Source organism: Coturnix japonica, chromosome 23, assembly GCF_054131305.1.
Source record: "Coturnix japonica strain WE chromosome 23, WE-NBRP24, whole genome shotgun sequence".
Classification (NCBI taxonomy): Eukaryota; Metazoa; Chordata; class Aves; order Galliformes; family Phasianidae; genus Coturnix; species Coturnix japonica.
In genome coordinates this window covers 1,362,827-1,382,967 of record NC_140685.1, presented here as the reverse complement: position 1 = coordinate 1,382,967, position 20,141 = coordinate 1,362,827, and the positions used below count along the sequence as shown (strand labels likewise).

At 42.8% G+C, this 20,141-nt stretch overlaps 1 protein-coding gene and 1 long non-coding RNA gene across 18 annotated transcripts in view; one reads left to right on the top strand and one right to left on the bottom strand.

Moving 5' to 3' along the window:
- The window catches only part of LOC107322053 (uncharacterized), a 109,032-nt gene that overhangs the window by 5,638 nt on the left and 83,253 nt on the right, over window positions 1-20,141 (bottom strand). For 4 of the 17 annotated variants that reach the window (XR_014936706.1, XR_014936711.1, XR_014936710.1 and 1 more), the window contains 2 exons: window positions 15,102-15,190; window positions 5,144-5,283 (listed from right to left, as the gene is read on the bottom strand). This is a non-coding gene — a long non-coding RNA (uncharacterized LOC107322053). Of the gene's footprint in view, window positions 1-1,485; window positions 2,404-5,060; window positions 5,361-15,101; window positions 15,191-20,141 lie in introns of those variants that run through there. The other 13 variants (XR_014936717.1, XR_014936719.1, XR_014936714.1 and 10 more) reach the window with 11 other exon arrangements.
- Window positions 2,211-19,375, top strand: LOC107322041 (myosin heavy chain, skeletal muscle, adult-like). Its single transcript, XM_015879637.3, has 38 exons — window positions 2,211-2,417; window positions 2,503-2,646; window positions 2,742-2,898; window positions 3,583-3,610; window positions 3,709-3,820; window positions 3,918-4,010; window positions 4,117-4,180; window positions 4,273-4,371; window positions 4,475-4,578; window positions 4,664-4,802; window positions 5,602-5,720; window positions 5,819-5,968; window positions 6,539-6,709; window positions 7,463-7,772; window positions 7,880-7,956; window positions 9,091-9,178; window positions 9,266-9,383; window positions 9,573-9,696; window positions 10,155-10,291; window positions 10,383-10,638; window positions 13,226-13,468; window positions 13,560-13,736; window positions 13,831-13,976; window positions 14,065-14,155; window positions 14,244-14,633; window positions 14,858-14,984; window positions 15,090-15,208; window positions 15,471-15,667; window positions 16,044-16,227; window positions 16,324-16,489; window positions 16,663-16,787; window positions 16,971-17,279; window positions 17,378-17,581; window positions 17,821-17,946; window positions 18,037-18,207; window positions 18,294-18,398; window positions 18,539-18,634; window positions 19,085-19,375. Exons 1-38 carry the CDS (start codon window positions 2,211-2,213, stop codon window positions 19,235-19,237), a joined length of 5,826 nt encoding a protein of 1,941 aa, XP_015735123.2. The 3' UTR covers window positions 19,238-19,375.

Here is a 20,141-nt window from a genome sequence, read left to right as displayed (position 1 = left end):
ACTGTACTGGCATGTTTGCCAGGCCTGGTGCTCTGGTCTACATAACACTGTGTTTTTTGGACTGTGTGAATGTGTGCAAGATATGTTTGATGAGATGTGAGGTATGTATCAGGCACAGAGAATCTGGAATGTCTAGTTATTTCTAGAGCTATGACTGACTAGAGGGACTTTTCTGTGAATTGTAGGTAGGAAAAAAGCTTTTCTATATAAGTTATCTTTCCTTGGGTTATAGGCATGGAGACACCCAGATAATCTTTTTTTGCTGGTTTTCAGCAAAAGAATGGAGCATCTCTTGCTCGCTGGCACTGACCTACAGATCAGAAGGGATCTTGGAAGGTCATAACCTCTCTTAAAGCACGCATTGGTGCACAAGGTCACAACAACAAATGCACATGCCTCAGTATGTATGCTCTTTCTGATATCTCTGAAGTTGCCTCATGTTGCTCTCAGAGGCACCAGCTTAAAAATCCAGTTAGAACCCAATCTCTCACTTACTGCAACTTCTGCCTTATCATCCTGCTGTACTTCTAACATTTGTGTTGTATGCCCACATTTTTGCTTTCAGGATTTTACCATCACAACTGCTAATTTCTCTTTCAGCATCCTGTTCTATCTATTGTACAGCTGGGGTAGCTGCAGCACACACATACCAAGCAATCCACCCTGGGTCATACAGTGAGTCGGTGGGAAAGCCAGCAATAGAATCCATAAGTCCTGCATCCAAGTTCTCTAAGTGCCTTGACTAGTCCAGATTCCCTCCTTAACACCCTTGTCAAATTGTTTATAGGAGATGTATTCATATAGTCCGTAAGACATCAAAATTTTCTAATTATATCTAGTCATGTCAAATGACAATTATGCCCTTAGTTCAGTTTGCCAGACAATGCTTTACTAAAGAAGGCTTGCCAAAAATTTTTTGACCGAAGAAAGAGTAGGCATCTGTAGCATCTGCAGATGAGATCGTATAAAACGTCCCTGCAGCAAGACTGCCCTGTCGCCACGGAAAGCCTCAAGGTAAGTGGATGGGGTCTGCAGCCGTGCAGGAGTCTTTCTGTGTTACAGCATTCCTCTGCCTCCATTGCTCATTTCCAAGAGGAAGCTCAATTCCTCAGCTCAAGTTTTAAATCTGCTTTCAAGACACCTGCACATTTTCACTCTGGAATTCTGTGCAGCTGCAAGTAGGATTTCTGCATTTCTGTTCTGCAGCATTGACCAGCTGCCAGGCTGCAAGCCACCCATCTGGTGTCACGAGAGGTAAGAACCTGAATTATTTATGCTTTTGGGTGGGATTTCTGTATGGATGAACAATTACCTTTTTCACCCTGCATTCCAAGCTGGTGTGATTACAGTAGGCAGGCGGTGGGGTGCTCATGGCTGGTAAGGCTTTCAAATGGTTGTGTTTATATCTTCCTGCCTCCGATGGCAGATGCAGCAAAACATCTGAAGAAGCATTCTTATTTTATTAAAGTTTTGAGAACTCCCCTGTTCCTGGATTTTTTCAGAAAGTATTTATTTGGGAGCTTTGTGCAGCCATGGCAATTCCAATTTCAGTGCATGGATTTTGTTTCATACAAGTCAGAACTTTGAAGATGAGTGTATTTGGACATTGTAGTCATGAATGACAAATGTATAAACAAATTAAATTACAGCAGAGTATTAAAAGGTCACAGATCCTGCCCTTTTCTTCCTGATGGCAACTTCAGTAGCAAAATTCATTAGTTTTCTCTGCCTTCCTGTTACAATTACAGTTAATAAGTAAATGCCCCACAAGTTCAAAGTTTTTCAAGTTTATAGGTCTTTAAATTACGTGTTATTAGAAATGTTTCTCCGCCTTTAAACAAAATGCTCCACCTTTATTTCAACTGCTAGTAATGATGTCTTAAAATAAATCTTGCTCAGCAACTTCACTCATCTTGCAGACATGATGTTCTTAAAGCCCCAAGCCTACAGTTGTGAAAGGTGATCAGATGTTGCTCTTCTAGAAGTCTGAACACCTAGACTGCATCAGTTATGACCTCTTGTTTCCCAAGTCAACCTAAGTCAATCAAATCTTCCATTAGGACATGTTAGACATTCCATATAGTACAAGTTGAAGAAAAACCAAGTCACAGTCAGTCTCACAGTGTTATAGAATATATCTAAATGAGCTGTGCCATGTTACTTCTCCCTGTTAGAGTATTCTGCTGAGGTGCCTTCAGTGAAGAGCAGCCATGGCTTCTTCAGATGCTGAAATGGCCGTCTTTGGGGAGGCAGCTCCTTATCTTCGAAAGTCAGAGAAGGAAAGAATTGAGGCCCAGAACAAGCCTTTTGATGCCAAGTCATCAGTCTTTGTGGCTCATCCAAAGGAATCCTTTGTGAAAGGGACAATCCAGAGCAGGGAAACAGGGAAGGTCACTGTCAAGACTGAAGGTGGAGAGGTGAGAAAAAAGCAAGTTTCACATCAACATTTAATCTCCACTCTGAGCTTCTGGCTGACAGACAGATCTTTCAATTCCTTGACAGACTCTGACTGTGAAGGATGATCAGGTCTACTCCATGAACCCTCCCAAGTACGATAAAATTGAGGACATGGCCATGATGACTCACCTCCATGAACCCGCTGTGCTGTACAACCTCAAAGAGCGTTATGCAGCCTGGATGATCTACGTAAGTACCAGCAGCTCTTCCTTGGGTAGCGTAGCTTGGGAGGACTGTTGTGCCAGGCTGAGTGGAATGCAACATGCTGTGTCCCTTCCTTGCAGACCTACTCGGGCCTGTTCTGTGTCACTGTCAACCCCTACAAGTGGCTGCCGGTGTACAACCCGGAGGTGGTGTTGGCCTACCGAGGCAAAAAGCGCCAGGAGGCTCCTCCACACATCTTCTCTATCTCTGACAACGCCTATCAGTTCATGCTGACTGGTGAGTGCCTGATCTCCTTCAAAGCAACCTGAAGAGCCCCATTGCTCTTACTGGAGTGTATGAAAAGCCAGTACAATCATCATGGAGCTGTGTGACAGAAACTGATCAAGTTAAGGAGGAACTAATTTCAAGCACTGTACTAGAAGCATGCATACATTCAGCAGTGTGTCTTATTTCTAGCAGCATATCATACATAATGCTACACTCTCTCACTGCAGAATTAATGCTGGACTCATAATTTACTTTTTTTGCAGTGACTGAATTCAACATATTATTATTCCATACAATATTTTACTTTGAACAGAGGTAGGCAGCTTGATCAGATTCCTGCATGAAAACTGTGTGAGGGACAAGAAGGTACACGGTTTGTGTGAGGACCACAGGCCTCTGACAGCTGTATACCTCAATTTGAGCTTATACTTACCACCGTTGGGACATGGAAGGAAATACATTACTTGCTTTGGGGAATTAATGCTTGGACTTTTTGAAGAAGATCCAACTTACATTTTAAGCCAGCTCAGTGCTACTCAGGACAATAGCTAAAACTGGAACTCCCAGGGGTTTTCACTGTCTCCCATCCCTGCACTCCCTGCAGATTTCAGTTCATATTTGTCTCCCACATTTTGTGTTTCTTGTTATTTATGAGCAGTAGGAAAAGCCTCCTTATCTCTATCTCTTTCACAGACCGCGAGAATCAGTCAATTCTGATCACGTAAGTATGCTCCCAGCTCGGGTCCCTGCGGGGCTGCCCTGTGCCAGGGGACCTTCTCCCTGACCTCACGCTCTCTGCTTCTCTGTTTGGTTTGACAGCGGAGAATCTGGTGCAGGGAAGACTGTGAACACGAAACGTGTCATCCAGTACTTTGCAACAATTGCAGCTAGCGGGGAGAAGAAGAAGGAAGACCAGCCTGGCAAAATGCAGGTACATTAAGCGATACTGGCTGAAATAAATGTTTATTCTGTTCCTAGCATGAATTTTGGAAAATAAGGATTATCCAGGAATAATTGTTATCCTGTAGGGAACACTGGAGGATCAAATCATCAGTGCCAACCCCCTGCTGGAGGCCTTTGGGAATGCCAAGACTGTGAGGAATGACAACTCCTCACGTTTTGTAAGTCATTGCTCCCCACAAAGTAATGATGGGGCTAGTGATATTCTTAAATAAGGAGCTGTCCAAAGAAGCCATCCAGGCTGAAATGATCCCATTTCCTCAACAGGGTAAATTCATCAGAATCCATTTTGGGGCCACAGGCAAACTGGCTTCTGCTGACATTGAAACTTGTAAGAGTGGCTCCTGGCCTGTTCAAATTCCTTCCTGAATTTCCACCTCCATGTCCTGTCTTGTACCTAACTCTTTTCTCCTTCCTCGGCAGATCTGCTGGAAAAGTCCAGAGTTACTTTCCAGCTCAAGGCAGAAAGAAGCTACCACATCTTTTATCAGATCACATCCAACAAGAAGCCAGAGCTAATAGGTAGGAGACATCACTGAGCTATTTGGAGGAAGATTACAGAGCAACAATTAATAACATTATGAAAATACTGAAATTTAATCCATGAACATCCATTTATTTTCAGAAATGCTCCTTATCACCACCAACCCATACGACTACCCTTTTGTGAGTCAAGGTGAGATCACTGTCCCCAGCATTGATGACAAGGAGGAGCTTATGGCTACAGATGTGAGTAGCGCATAAAACAGGTCATCTTTTATAGGTCATATATCATATTCAGACAAATATTTCACTATATTGAATCTATTACTAGAGTGCCATTGACATCCTGGGCTTCAGTGCTGATGAAAAGACTGCCATCTACAAGCTCACAGGGGCTGTCATGCACTATGGGAATTTGAAATTCAAGCAGAAACAGCGAGAGGAGCAGGCAGAGCCAGATGGCACAGAAGGTACTGTTAAACTCAGTAGCTAATGGTCCTTTCAGCCACTCCGTGTCTTAGCCAGTGTTGAGCTTGAGAAACCCAGGGAAAACATCAAGTCAGAAACAGTCACTTGTCCTCCCATTGTATCAATTTCTCTGATGTAAAATCTCTGGATTTGTTTATCATATCCCAAATTAACAATTTAAACCATCCTGTGTACACTGCCGGGAGATGTGGATGTTTTTTCTGTAATGTTATTATTACTCATACTTTTCTTGGACATACCTTGCAACCCTTGTGGAACAGTAAAGTGGTTCAGCCCTAATTAAATGGGTGGCCGTGTTCCTTTTCTCCTTCATCTGCCAGACGCTCAGGGAACTCTGTTGTGAAAGGTGCATTTGTTTCCTCTCTGCTGGATTAGGATCTTGAAACCATGTCTCCAGTTTTCCCAGTGATGGCTTCTCTTGCTGAAGGACTGGGCAGAAGGTTGGAAGTACTGCAGTTGCATCTGAGACAGGACAGAATCCAATGTTTTTACTTCTGAGCTACATACATACCACGGATATTCAGCTTTCAGTTGTGTTCCTGAAATTTTAACAAAACATCATTATATTTTGCATGCCTCAATGAAGAACTTCAAACATAAGCTCTTTCAAAAAGCTCAGCATGCATAATGGCTTTGATGTCACTAAGATTCTTTCTGTGAGAGTCTGTCAGCAGATTTCAAAGAACAGAAACCTCAGCACTGCAGTGCTTAGAAAATACTTCAAGATACAAAATGTTAGTAATGCTGAGTTCTTCTTTTCCATCTCTCTTTGCTGATTAGTGGCTGACAAGGCTGCCTACCTGATGGGCCTGAATTCAGCTGACATGCTCAAGGCACTGTGCTACCCCCGAGTCAAAGTTGGGAATGAATATGTGACCAAGGGTCAGACTGTACAACAGGTAAGAAATACAGTAACCTGAAACCATTCTTTGAATTAAGATCTCTTTGGTTCTCCTCTGCTCAGTATGGTAAATGCAGACATCTGCCTTTGTTTTAGGTGCACAATGCTGTGGGTGCTCTGGCAAAAGCTGTCTATGAGAGGATGTTCTTGTGGATGGTTGTTCGCATCAACCAGCAGCTGGATACCAAGCAGCCCCGGCAGTACTTCATTGGTGTCCTGGACATCGCTGGCTTTGAGATCTTTGATGTGAGTAACAAAGATTTGTAAGAGATGATTGGAAGTCACAGCTGGATGTTATCATAACGTAATTTATTGTAATTGTTTGGAACCTGATCATCTTTTAAGGTCTTTTCCTACCCAAGCTACTCTACAATTCTATGGTCCTATTTGCCTATTTATTTATTTTTTTCCTATAAAGCAATTTTGACCCTTTTAAGGATTTTTTTTCATGACAATAGGCTCATTATTAAGAGGTAAAAACTCAAAAGAGCAGAATGGTTCAGACAGAAAAGTTCTTTGGTTTAAATGATCATAACACAAATACTGTTCATGATATGTGTTACCGTTTTTCTGCAGTGTAGCCTCAGGTGATGTAGGAAGTATATTCTATCTTCACAGCTAAATCAAGGATTAAAATATTGTTATGAACAGTGACTTTTAAGCATTTCTCTATTTTGTTACATAGCCTGCAAGCTGAATGAAGAAATGTGCAGGCACAATGAAACCAATATAGCTGCTTTCTGTATTTTTAAAGGATGAGGTTTTGCAGTTAATACTGCATCTTGCAAATATGAGTCTTTATCATTTTATTTCCAGTTCAACAGCTTTGAGCAGCTGTGCATCAACTTCACCAATGAGAAACTGCAACAGTTTTTCAACCACCACATGTTTGTACTGGAACAAGAGGAGTACAAGAAGGAAGGCATTGAATGGACATTCATTGACTTTGGGATGGACCTGGCTGCCTGCATTGAGCTCATTGAGAAGGTGTGAGAATACAGATTTTATAATTACTAGATCTCAAGTTTTCAAAGGAACCTTCCATGTTCATAAGCAAATTTTTAGATCTTGATATTCAAAAATATATTTATGTTTAGTTTATTTTAGCTGTCAATTGAGATATTAAGGCTGTTTATGGCAGCAGGTTTGTACTGATCTCTTCTGAAGTGCAAAAAGATTGTTAAATTCTCAATCAAAATGTTTTCTCAAAACAGCTAGAATAGGTTTCCATTTGAGTTTCCACCTAACCTCTTAGCTGCAACAGACTTGTGCTCCTAAAGCAATATAGCTGTATCTTTGTAAAATAAACTCAGGAAATGGAAATGCATAATTAATAGCAAACAGTTGCACTTTAATCCTTTGACTTTGAATAAGAAAACATTCACATTATATACAGGATGCAGTCTTCGGTGGCTGACAGAATGGTAAGAAATTAGAATCACAGAATTTCAGAGTGCAGAGGATCTATGAGGTCACTTAATCTAACCCCCTTGGTCAAATATGTCAGCTAGAACAGATTTCTAAGGACCACAAAGCTCTTTTGAATATCTCAAACAACAAACTTGGATAACAATGATCTGTTTCAACACTTGATCATCCTCACAGTAAAAAAGTATTTTCTTGTTTAAATGGACTTTCCTGTATTTTAATTTGTGTGTGTTCCACATTGCCATGTCACTGGGTACCATAAGTGTCCTGAAAACTGAATTGCTGATTGTCTCTCCTGTGTACTTCTTTCAGCCCATGGGCATCTTCTCCATCCTGGAAGAAGAGTGCATGTTCCCCAAGGCAACAGACACCTCTTTCAAGAACAAGCTCTATGACCAGCATCTGGGCAAGTCCAGCAACTTCCAGAAGCCCAAGCCTACCAAAGGAAAGGTTGAGGCCCACTTCTCCCTGGTGCACTATGCTGGCACAGTGGACTATAATATCACTGGCTGGCTTGAGAAGAACAAGGACCCCCTGAATGAAACTGTCATTGGGCTGTACCAGAAATCTTCACTGAAAACTTTGGCCTTACTGTTTGCCAACTACGGTGGAGCAGAAGCAGGTCAGCTTTCAAACTCATATTTTTACCAATTTACAAAGTAGAAAAAGTACCATAAAAGGCAAAACCAAAAATATTAAATCTCTTAAATCTATTTTTTTATCTTGCAGAGGCTAGTGCTGGTGCTGGCAAGAAAGGTGGCAAGAAGAAAGGTTCTTCTTTCCAGACTGTCTCAGCTCTTTTCCGGGTACAATACAGAGTTCAATATTTTTTCCTAAGATGAGGAAGAAATTCATTATTTAAAATAGCTTTTCCCCTCAACCGCCCCCCCCCGTGCTGAGCTGTGATAAAAAAGAAGCCCTGAAGTTCTTGAGCCATGCTTTGATAGAAGTGAACCCACTGTAACTTACTTCATCTCTTACACTGACTGCATGAATTTTCTTTTTGTCTACTTTTCATAAGACAGTGTCTTCAGATGGAACAACATTATACAGGAAACTTCAAAGATATATCTAAAATATGCATATTTCCTTCGAGTGCACACCTCTGGCTTCAGAAACGTTTATTGCCCTGTAACAACATTCTTTCTGCCTGCTGGTTTCCTTCATTAATATGTCTAATATTATTTTCATGATTAATGGATCAGCCTATTATGGTTGAAATACCATCACACCTTGGGATGTGGATTTTTAAGATGTTGTATACTTTTTTTCTCATAACCAAGTCTTGCTGCCTGTCAGCACCATACATATCTAAACTCTCCTCAAGGCTATTATGATGTTTGCCCTTCATTTGGTGTTTCCTTCTTAATATAAAATAGTTCCTTCTACAGAAGGATGTTGAGAATGCTTTTTTGGAAATATCCCCTGGGGGTACCTGCCTCCCTCCACTAATTATAGACAATATAAAAACTTACTCAGAGATTAGTTACAAACCAACATTGGGATTAATGTCACCTCATTCTCCTCTAACCTTACTAGAGAAATATGCGACCTAGACATATAATATTCAGCTTTATATTTTTGTTCTATGCAGTGTGATCCACTTTAAGTGCATACTGTAGTATGCTTCAAACTGGATCACAGAGCTATCTGTGTATCTCTCCTGGTACATATAATGGAAAATGGATATCATTTCTACTGAAAGCATTCCACTAGATTCAGAGAATGTCATAAAATGTTATGTTTGAGAATATAATATATTCTACAGACAAAACAGACAAATTTTCTACATTAAATGAATAATCTATGTGGAAACAGAAAAACTTCTGCAGGTGGCTTCAGTTCAGGATTCTGTCTAATAGGTTATATCATTACAGAGGGCTTGATGCTTAGTGGAGATTATATTTGCTAATATAAACTTTTTTTGATGACTCTCCCAGGAGAATTTAAACAAGCTGATGACCAATCTGAGAAGCACCCACCCCCATTTTGTACGCTGTATCATCCCAAATGAAACAAAAACACCTGGTAAGAGACCCACCCACAGACAACCTTGAGTATCTAATCTCTGCTGTACTACAGAATACAGTGCTCATTTATACTCTGAATTGCTAGGTGCCATGGAGCATGAGCTGGTTCTGCACCAACTGAGGTGTAATGGTGTGCTGGAAGGGATCAGAATTTGCAGGAAAGGATTTCCCAACAGAGTCCTGTATGCAGATTTTAAACAGAGGTAAGACTACATTCCATTCCTGGATTTTGTCCCTCTTGAGTAGTTTATGAAATTTAAACTTCTCCCCTGGTGACAAAATCATTCTCTGAACATTTACATTTAGCAGTGCAGTTATGTTCTCTTTCTTGCAGCATACCAGGTAACTGATTGCAACAACAGACCTGTTCATATTATCATTTTGTCCCCTAGATACAAAGTACTGAATGCAAGTGCTATTCCAGAGGGACAGTTCATTGACAGCAAGAAGGCTTGTGAGAAACTGCTTGGATCAATTGATATAGACCACACTCAATATAAATTTGGCCACACCAAGGTATGAGAAGTGTTTGTTTCAAGAACTATGTGTTTTTTGTTTTGTAAAGCTTGCGGATAATACTGAGATTTATCAGATAGCACGTGAAATTAAACAATGAGTATAAAACACATAAACTAGACACATACTCAGTCAATACTTTGAAATTATTGGTGAGGAATAATTCTAAGGGATAATTGAAGATGAAGTGGTAGAAAAGATGAATCAAGAATTAATAAAAACCATGGAATGAGGTCTGGCTTTTATAGTTTTCATGTACTACAATATGACTATAATAGCCAGACCCGCATGACTGAAGATAATAAAAAGAGGAACTACACATGGTAACTACACATATTCTTTGTGTTTTTTGCTTTTTCTCTTAACTTCCTGTGTTATCTGCCATGGAGGAACTGGTTACTTGGCTGCAGTGACCAATAAGCACATACGTTGTACTTATCTTTGTTTTATAACCTAAGGTGTTCTTCAAAGCTGGACTGATTGGCCTTTTGGAGGAGATGAGGGATGAGAAGCTGGCACAGCTCATCACTCGCACACAGGCCAGGTGCAGGGGCTTCTTGATGAGAGTGGAGTACCAGAAAATGGTAGAGAGGAGGTAGACATTTCCGTAAATTAGGTTTACTGGATTTGGTATATTGTGTCATCCGACTCTAAATTGCCAATATTTATTTGACTTAACCTTTCAGAGAGTCCATCTTCTGCATCCAGTACAACATTCGTGCATTCATGAACGTCAAGCACTGGCCCTGGATGAAGTTGTTCTTCAAGATCAAGCCCCTGCTGAAGAGTGCAGAGTCTGAGAAGGAGATGGCCAACATGAAACAAGAGTTTGAGAAGACTAAGGAAGAGCTTTCAAAGTCAGAGGCAAAGAGGAAGGAACTGGAGGAGAAAATGGTGAAGTTGGTGCAGGAGAAAAATGATCTGCAGCTCCAAGTGCAGGCTGTGAGTACTACCAGTATGACTGATTCTAACTGTGAACTTAAGGCTGACTACATTTTCAAAAGACACATAGGAAGTACAATGTAATTTAATTTAGTTGTACTTCATTAAATGCTGAAGTGAAAAACCTACCTAGCTACTGTAGGAGCTGTCAGAAGGCTGCAGTCATGGCATTTCATGACCACATGGATACCATAGGTGAGACATTTCACAAAACCATAGAACGACAGCATATCCTGAGTAGGAAGGAACCCAAGAGTGACTGAGTCCTACTCCTGTCTCAACACAGGATCTGCTCAAATTCAAACCAAGTTTCTGAGAGCACTGACCAAACAATTCTTGAATATTGACAGGTTTGGTGCCATGACCACTTCCCTGGGGAGCCTGCTCCAGAGCCCAATCACCCTCATTTTGAAGATCCTTTTCCTAATATCCAATCTTCTGATGCAGCTTCATGCTGCTTCATCAGGAACTACTGCTGGTCACCAGTTCTGTGGTGTTGGCTGAGACCATTATCACTTACATTCAGTTGAACTGATCAGAGCAATTAAGAAATTTTACTTTTAGTAATATACTTTTGTTCTTCTAGTTATGCTTTCCAACCTCTCCAAAACAGAGAACGTCTGTCCTTATAAATACTTTACTTTAGGGAATATAAAGAGAGCATTTTTTCTTTCTATATCCCAGTTAAACAAGATAATTTCTTCCTTTCCAATATAGGTGGTCTTCCTATTATAGAGATTACCATGTTATAATGCTGAGCTAAGAGTAAACAATATATTCATTTTACACTCTAAAAGTGCTCAGAATTACTAGATAAAAATACACGGTACATCTATGAGATTTCAATCCTGTGAATTCTGAATCAAAGCATTCGTAGAATTGAAGAGACTATATCATCACAGCAGCACTATGCAGCTTAAGTGACACCTAGGAAAGCTTAAACGATCTCCTTTTGAAAATATCTTGAACTGTAAAATGACTGCTGAAATTATCTTCCCCCCCCCCCCCCGTAAAATTTCTACTAGACTGAAAGATGAGATAAAAGTAAACACCACAAGACATCTGCTGGAAAAAAAAATAATTAAAAAATAACTAAAAGCTTAGAAGCACAGAATCAAAGAATCACAGAATGGCCTGGGTTGCAAAGGCCCACAATGCTCAGCCAGTTCCAACCCCCTGCTGTGTGCAGGGTCGCCAACAAGCAGCCCAGGCTGCCCAGAGCCACATCCAGCCTGGCCTTGAATGCCTGCAGGGATGGGGCATCCACAGCCTCCTTGGGCAACCTGTTCCAGTGCGTCACCATCCTCTGGGTGAAAAACTTCCTCCTAATATCTAACATAAACCTCCCCTGTCTAAGTTTAACACCATTCCCCCTTGTCCTATCACTGCCCACTCTCACAAATAGCCGTTCCCCCTCCTGTTTATACGCTCCCTTCAAGTACTGGAAGGCCGCAATGAGGTCTCCCTAGAGCTTTCTCTTCTCCAATCTAAACAAGCCCAGTTCCCTCCACCTCTTCTCACAGGAGAGCTGCTCCAGCCCTCTGACCATCTTAGTGGCCTCCTCTGGACCCACTCCAAGAGCTCCATGTCCTTCCTGTGCTGGGAGCTCCATCTGCAGCACTGCAGATGGGGCCTCACTAGAACTGAGTAGAGGGGTACAATCACCTCCCTCTCCCTGCTGGTAACTCCTCTGTTAATGCAACCCAGCACACAGCTGGCCTTCAGGGCTGCAAGCTTACACTGCTGGTTCATGTCCAGCTTCTTGTCCACCAGGACCCCCAAGTCCTTTTCTGCAGGGCTGCTCCCAAGGAGATCTTCCCCCAGTCTGTATAAATACCTGAGGTTGCCCTGGTCGAAGTGCAATACCCTGCACTTAGCCTTGTTGAACATGATTAGGTTTTTCTGGGCCCACTTCTCCAGCCTGCCCCGGTCCCTCTGAAAGGCTTCCCTTTCCTCCAGTCTATAAGGCACTTCTCAGCTTGGTGTCATATGCAAAAGTATATTCCAAATGACTCAGTTTCTGGCAGCTACTGGAGGTGACAGAAGTATTGCAGAGAAGCTGAAACTACTTAATACAGAGTATTTTTTGAGATATGGTGAAAACCTAAAGCAGAAACAGTTGCTCTAAAAAGCCAGTAGGGTAAAAAAGAGAAACAAAAAATGGTGTCAACATAACTGTCATTTTGATATTTGTATGTATCTTGGCACACGATTATCACTCAGCACTTTGTAAATGTTTGTAATTACGAGAGATATTCATATGATTAAACCCAAATTTACATATTCTGTTCATTATCATGGGTTAAGATGCATATACACTTACATATGTATTTTAATCATAAAGATTAATCAGATCTTTGTATAGATAACAAAGGATTTTGTTTGGTACCTGTTCAATACACCTGTTTAAAAACAGGTGTATTAAAATCACCAATATAAAATAAATTAAAAGGTGTATTTCTTTCTCTTGCAATACAAAACAAACATTTAACTAAAAAATTGCTTGTAAGGAATCTACATCTAAGAAGCTGAGAATCACAATATCCGGCAAAGGGCATATCTAAAAAAAGTGCATTTTTCTCCTCAGGAAGCTGATGCCTTGGCTGATGCTGAAGAAAGATGTGACCAGCTCATCAAAACCAAAATCCAGCTGGAAGCCAAAATTAAGGAGGTGACAGAACGGGCTGAGGATGAGGAGGAAATTAATGCTGAGCTGACAGCTAAAAAGAGGAAACTGGAAGATGAATGCTCAGAGCTGAAGAAAGACATAGATGACCTGGAGTTAACACTGGCCAAAGTTGAGAAGGAAAAGCATGCCACTGAAAACAAGGTATGAGGCAGAACAAGTCGCTCACTTTTGTTGCACAGTACTAAACTGTAAACATCATTTTTTATCTATACTTACTACCTTCTTGTCAAAGGTGAAAAACCTCACAGAGGAGATGGCAGCCCTGGATGAGACCATTGTGAAGCTGACAAAAGAGAAGAAAGCCCTCCAAGAGGCCCATCAGCAGACACTGGATGACCTGCAGGCTGAAGAGGACAAAGTCAATACGCTGACCAAAGCTAAAACCAAGCTGGAGCAGCAAGTGGACGATGTAAGCAAAATGCACACAGCCATTACAGGACAGTTGTAGAGGTAAATGTGGCTGGCACATTTCACATCATCACTGATGATCTCATTCTGTTTAGCTGGAAGGATCCCTGGAGCAAGAGAAGAAGCTGCGCATGGACCTCGAGAGAGCTAAGAGGAAACTTGAAGGAGACCTGAAGTTGGCTCATGACAGCATAATGGATTTGGAAAATGATAAACAGCAGCTGGATGAGAAACTGAAGAAGTAAGTGTGTTTACGTGACACCTGACTGCCGGGCAGATGCACTTGGGAATTTTGTTCAGGCACTAACACCATTTATCTTGTTTCAAAGGAAAGACTTTGAAATCAGCCAAATCCAGAGCAAAATTGAGGATGAACAACTTCTGGGCATGCAGTTACAGAAGAAGATCAAGGAGCTGCAGGCAAGTCTCTGGTTCTTTTCCTCTATCACACAGACTGAGATCAGGTAGGAGAAGGACATGGGTGTGAAGAGTCTCTGATGTTCCCCAGGCCCGTATTGAGGAACTGGAGGAGGAAATTGAAGCAGAGCGAACTTCTCGGGCAAAAGCAGAGAAGCACCGGGCTGACCTCTCCAGGGAGCTGGAGGAGATCAGTGGGCGCCTGGAGGAAGCAGGAGGGGCTACGGCAGCTCAGATTGAGATGAACAAGAAGCGTGAGGCAGAATTTCAGAAGATGCGTCGTGACCTTGAAGAGGCCACGCTGCAGCACGAAGCCACGGCTGCCGCCCTGCGGAAGAAGCATGCGGACAGCACAGCGGAGCTTGGGGAGCAGATCGACAACCTGCAGAGAGTCAAGCAGAAGCTGGAGAAGGAGAAGAGTGAGCTGAAGATGGAGATTGATGACTTGGCCAGCAACATGGAGTCTGTCTCCAAAGCCAAGGTACAGAAATGCTTTTTATAGCACATTTTTAGTATATTTATATTCAGTCTTACCTTGCTTAAACATTGTCAGTTGTACATTCTCCAAATTGAATATATAAAACCCTAAATTAATGCACATTGTCCCTATATATGTAAAGTGTATCTTCTGGCCATATTTTCCTTCTGTAAATAAGATAGAGTCTGGGTATTAACTCTTTTTTCATATGTATGTTTGATAACTAGGCAAACCTGGAGAAGATGTGCCGCACTTTGGAAGACCAACTTAGTGAATTTAAAACAAAGGACGAGCAGAATCAGCGCATGATCAGTGATCTCAGTGCTCAAAGAGCTCGCCTGCAAACAGAATCTGGTTAGACACCCCAGCTCTAGTTTAGAAATGAGATATTCCCCTTAGTTGCATAATTGAATCTAAGATTGGTTGCTGAAGTGTTTTCTAAGTATTAATATTTTCCAGGTGAATACTCACGCCAGGCAGAGGAAAAAGATGGTATAATTTCTCAGCTGTCCAGAGGGAAACAGGCCTTCACGCAACAGATTGAAGAACTAAAGCGGCAGCTAGAAGAAGAGATAAAGGTAAGGATCATTAATGGTTTCTGTGCAATTCCAGTAGTTCAAAAAGTGACCTAATTAAAAGTACACAATAAATGACAAGGACATGCAGTCTAGGCTCTTTTGGTGCAGACTCCCGGCCTTCTGTAGAGCACTGAGCTCTGGCCTCATTTTTTCCATGTTGTGGGTAAATCACTGTTTCACTTGGGAGAAAATACAGTTTTCAGGTGAAAGTAAGAGATTCCCAGAATACTGTAACTCTTTATTCCAATCATTTAATTCCCAGGCCAAGAATGCCCTGGCCCACAGCTTGCAGTCTGCCCGCCATGACTGTGACTTGCTCCGGGAGCAATATGAGGAGGAGCAGGAAGCCAAGGGAGAGCTGCAGCGTGCCCTGTCCAAGGCCAACAGCGAAGTGGCCCAGTGGAGAACCAAATATGAGACAGATGCTATTCAGCGCACAGAGGAGCTGGAGGAGGCCAAGTATGTGGGGATAGCGGGGAAAGCTGGCAGAAAGTAGCAGAAACTGGAAGAAATCACTGACAGACTGAAGGGCAAAAGCTAAATAGTAGTTTGGAGAGGAGTGATATGAAGGGGAAATTGGTGCTGTTGAGATGGTGGTTTCAAAAGGACAAACAGTCCACATGACGGAGAATGAAGAGAAAGGCAATGTATGATGTATGCAGTGAGATGAGGGATTTCTAGACTTGAGGAAAGGAAAAGGGACCAAAGTTTGGGAAAGGCTCTGCACTAGGTGCATTTGGGCAGAATACTGTGGAGTGCCTGAGTATGATGATGAAAACTACAGAAAAATCTCCACTTTCCTCCCAAATACTGAGCTGTGCTTACAACCTCCCAGAAAGAAGCTGGCCCAGCGCCTGCAGGATGCCGAGGAACATGTTGAAGCTGTGAACGCCAAATGCGCTTCCCTGGAAAAGACAAAGCAGAGGCTGCAGAATGAGGTGGAGGACCTGATGATTGATGTGGAGAGAGCAAATGCTGCCTGTGCAGCTTTGGACAAGAAGCAGAAGAACTTTGACAAGGTAGTCTGGGCTCCAGATTGATTCTGAATCACAGCCCTGTGATTCCTGAGCAGAAGGTGGTTGCCACATCCATACTCACACTCTGCTGCTCCTCAGATCCTGGCGGAGTGGAAGCAGAAGTATGAGGAAACGCAGGCTGAGCTGGAGGCCTCCCAGAAGGAGTCTCGGTCCCTCAGCACAGAGCTGTTTAAGATGAAGAATGCCTATGAGGAGTCCCTGGACCACCTGGAAACGCTGAAGCGTGAGAACAAGAACTTGCAGCGTAAGTTGCTCAGCGTTTGTTGCTGGCAGGGCTTTCTCAGAAGCTTTCCTGCCCATCTCTCCACCTGGGTCTGTGCCTGCAGTGATGGGAGGAGACCTGTTTATGCTGGTGCCACGGGGCCTTTCCCTGTATGCTCTATATCTGACCACGTGATTATTCCTTTTTCTCTACAGAGGAGATTTCTGACCTCACGGAGCAGATTGCAGAGGGAGGAAAGGCGATTCATGAGCTGGAGAAAGTCAAGAAGCAGATTGAGCAGGAGAAGTCTGAAATCCAGGCTGCTCTGGAAGAAGCTGAGGTACATGCTCATAATAACTGTTAGCCACACTAAAAATATCAGCAGTGAGAAAATCAGGCCAAGAAAGGCATGCTTGCCCTCTGTTCTGGCTACAGAGCTTATCTACCTCAGACTTCCTGAGATATGCTGTAATGAGCTAGAAAGTTTTACTTACATTATAAGTGATCACGACCATTTATCCAGGCCTCCCTGGAACATGAAGAGGGGAAGATCCTGCGCCTCCAACTGGAGCTCAACCAGGTCAAGTCTGAGATTGACAGGAAGATAGCAGAGAAAGATGAGGAAATTGATCAGATGAAGAGAAACCACCTCAGAATTGTGGAGTCCTTGCAGAGCAGCCTGGATGCTGAGATCAGGAGCAGGAATGAAGCCCTGAGACTGAAGAAGAAGATGGAGGGAGACCTGAATGAAATGGAGATCCAGCTGAGCCATGCCAACCGCGTGGCTGCAGAGGCACAAAAGAACTTGAGAAACACACAGACAGTGTTGAAGGTCTGTCCAGCAAAATACACAGAAGGGAATATCTTCTCTGACAATTTAGGTACACATGTTTGTTGTGCCCCTTGTCATTTCTCTTGCCTCTTCTACAGGATACCCAGATACACTTGGACGATGCTCTCAGGACGCAGGAGGACTTGAAGGAGCAGGTGGCCATGGTGGAGCGCAGAGCAAACCTGCTGCAGGCTGAGATTGAGGAGCTACGGGCAGCTCTGGAGCAGACGGAGCGCTCGAGGAAAGTGGCTGAGCAGGAGCTTCTGGACGCAAGTGAGCGTGTGCAGCTCCTCCATACCCAGGTGAGGCATTGATGCTCAAACTAGTTGTGTAGACACTTTTCTAGTGGCAGGGAATAGCAGTGCCAGCAATGGAAACATGGTCACAGTCCACCACCTTAGCCCTCCACTGAAATTGTGTGAAGAGCCATTTAACAAGGAATTCCAGATTTTGAATAGTTGAAGAGTAAAGTATTCATTTAAACTGCAGCTGGTGTATTTCATGTCTCAGAGTACAAGTCTTGCAATCTCTTTTTGTACAGAACACCAGTTTGATCAACACCAAGAAAAAACTGGAAACAGACATTGCCCAAATTCAGAGTGAAATGGAGGACACCATCCAGGAAGCCCGCAATGCTGAAGAGAAGGCCAAGAAGGCCATCACTGATGTGAGTCGGGGCTCTTTCTCTGCTGACAGCCGATGCATTCTCCCAAAAGGTTTCTGACTCCAACCTAGCTTTGCTGCTTTGTCTCTCCAGGCAGCCATGATGGCAGAAGAGCTGAAGAAGGAGCAGGACACCAGTGCCCACCTGGAGAGGATGAAGAAGAACCTGGACCAGACGGTGAAGGACCTGCAGCTCCGTCTGGATGAGGCAGAGCAGCTGGCCCTGAAGGGAGGCAAGAAGCAAATCCAGAAGCTGGAGGCCAGGGTGTGTGGGACTGGTATTTGTGCAAGTGTGTGTAATCCCAGGTCAGAGAGAGCAGGGAAGCTCCAATGATGGGTTTCTCATTGCAGGTGCGGGAGCTGGAAGGGGAGGTTGATGCTGAGCAGAAGCGCAGCGCTGAAGCCGTGAAGGGTGTGCGCAAGTACGAGAGGAGGGTGAAGGAGCTGACCTACCAGGTAAGGCTGATGGCATCTTTGTGTTGACACAACCACCTGACAGAACGTCAAGGTATTTTTCCATGAAGTCCAAGAGAAAATGTCATTCTGTGTTGTGGGGAAAATAATTCTTTTTCTTTCCTGCTTACCAACTGCTTTAGTCTGAGGAAGATCGCAAGAACATTCTTAGACTCCAGGATCTGGTGGACAAACTTCAGATGAAGGTGAAATCCTACAAGAGACAATCTGAGGAGGCTGTAAGTATTATTCTGAATAGTGGTAAGAGTTTTCATCAAGAAAATGAGAGATTTTGGAAGTGTAGTTTGTTAGCTGTGGTGGGCTTCAAGATCTTTGACACATTTATAGATCTGCTTTGCCTTCCAGTATAAAAGTAATGAGATGATAGAAAGGAAATAGATAGCCCAAATGCACTTAAATTATTTTGGAGCATATGACAGAAATGTGTCTAAAATATACGTCTTGTCAATAATGTTAAATATACAATAAAATGAGAACTTTTCCAAAAAAAAAAAAAAAAAAAGAAAGAAAAAAAAGAAAAAAAAAAGGGGGGGGGAGGGGGGATGGGATGTTTTGACTTTTATATAAGCAAAAAATGCCTATGATCCTTTGCAATTCAAAGAACCTTGACAATCATGTGGAAAGAAAAGAGCTGGGCTCTTCACCACCAACTCCTTGTCCTTTTACAGGAGGAGCTGTCCAATGTCAACCTTTCCAAATTCCGCAAGATCCAGCATGAGCTGGAAGAAGCTGAGGAGCGGGCTGACATTGCAGAGTCACAGGTCAACAAGCTCCGAGCAAAAAGCCGGGAATTCCATAGGAGGATTGAAGAGGAAGAGTGAGGATGTCATGAGGCTGCAAAGAGACCTGAGGAGTGTACAAAATGTGAACTCTCTGTCTCTTTCTTCTGCAATGTCTTTGTAACCGTGTCAATGTCTAGTGAATAAAAACCATAGATTAATATGCACAAGCACTACAAACAGTGGCTTCCTTGTTATTGTTTCTTTTACCCCTTTTTTTTTTTCAATCGTTTTTCCTTTTATTTTTCCTGAATAAGCTTGGGATATTACTGACACAGCTACATATATTGTTTTCAAGCTCCTTGCCCTCATATATTTTTAATGCTTCTCCTAGTGTCCTGTCAGAACAGCTTATGTGCCATGTGAGTGGCAAGGGAGAGTGTTCTCTTCCCTTCTCCGTTCCCTTCTGTGTATTGCCACCTTGGCACTCACAGATCCTGAACACTGGTCTCTTTACTAAGCTATCAGATGGTGCAGTGTATCATACCATGAGGGACAGACAGTTCCTCAGCAGAAGCCGTTTCCTGCAGACAACAAAATTAGTGCACTGTTACAACACTTGGATGGTGCCTCTAAACTGTGCATTTTCTCTTTAGATTCTCTGAGCTGATGCCATCTATTTGTGCTTTTCCTCCATCGTGGCAAAAGGCTGAGCCCTGCTTGGGGCCACCTGCTGGAAGGAAGCCCGCTCAGGGCTCATTTCCCACATGCTGCATAGAAGAACGCATCTCTTCAGCACATCACCTCCAATGTCAGCCTTGTCAGCTCTTGCACAACAGTCTGTGTGTGGCACAGCCTCAGGCAAGGGAAAAGAAAGCTGATGGGTATTTTATCTCTCAGATAGCAGGTCTTTCCTTTTGGCCTACACACAGGCTGAGCTGAAAGTATTCTGGGGGTATAGGGGTCTGAAGGGAAAGGGGAAATTGGGAAATACTTTTCCCTCTAT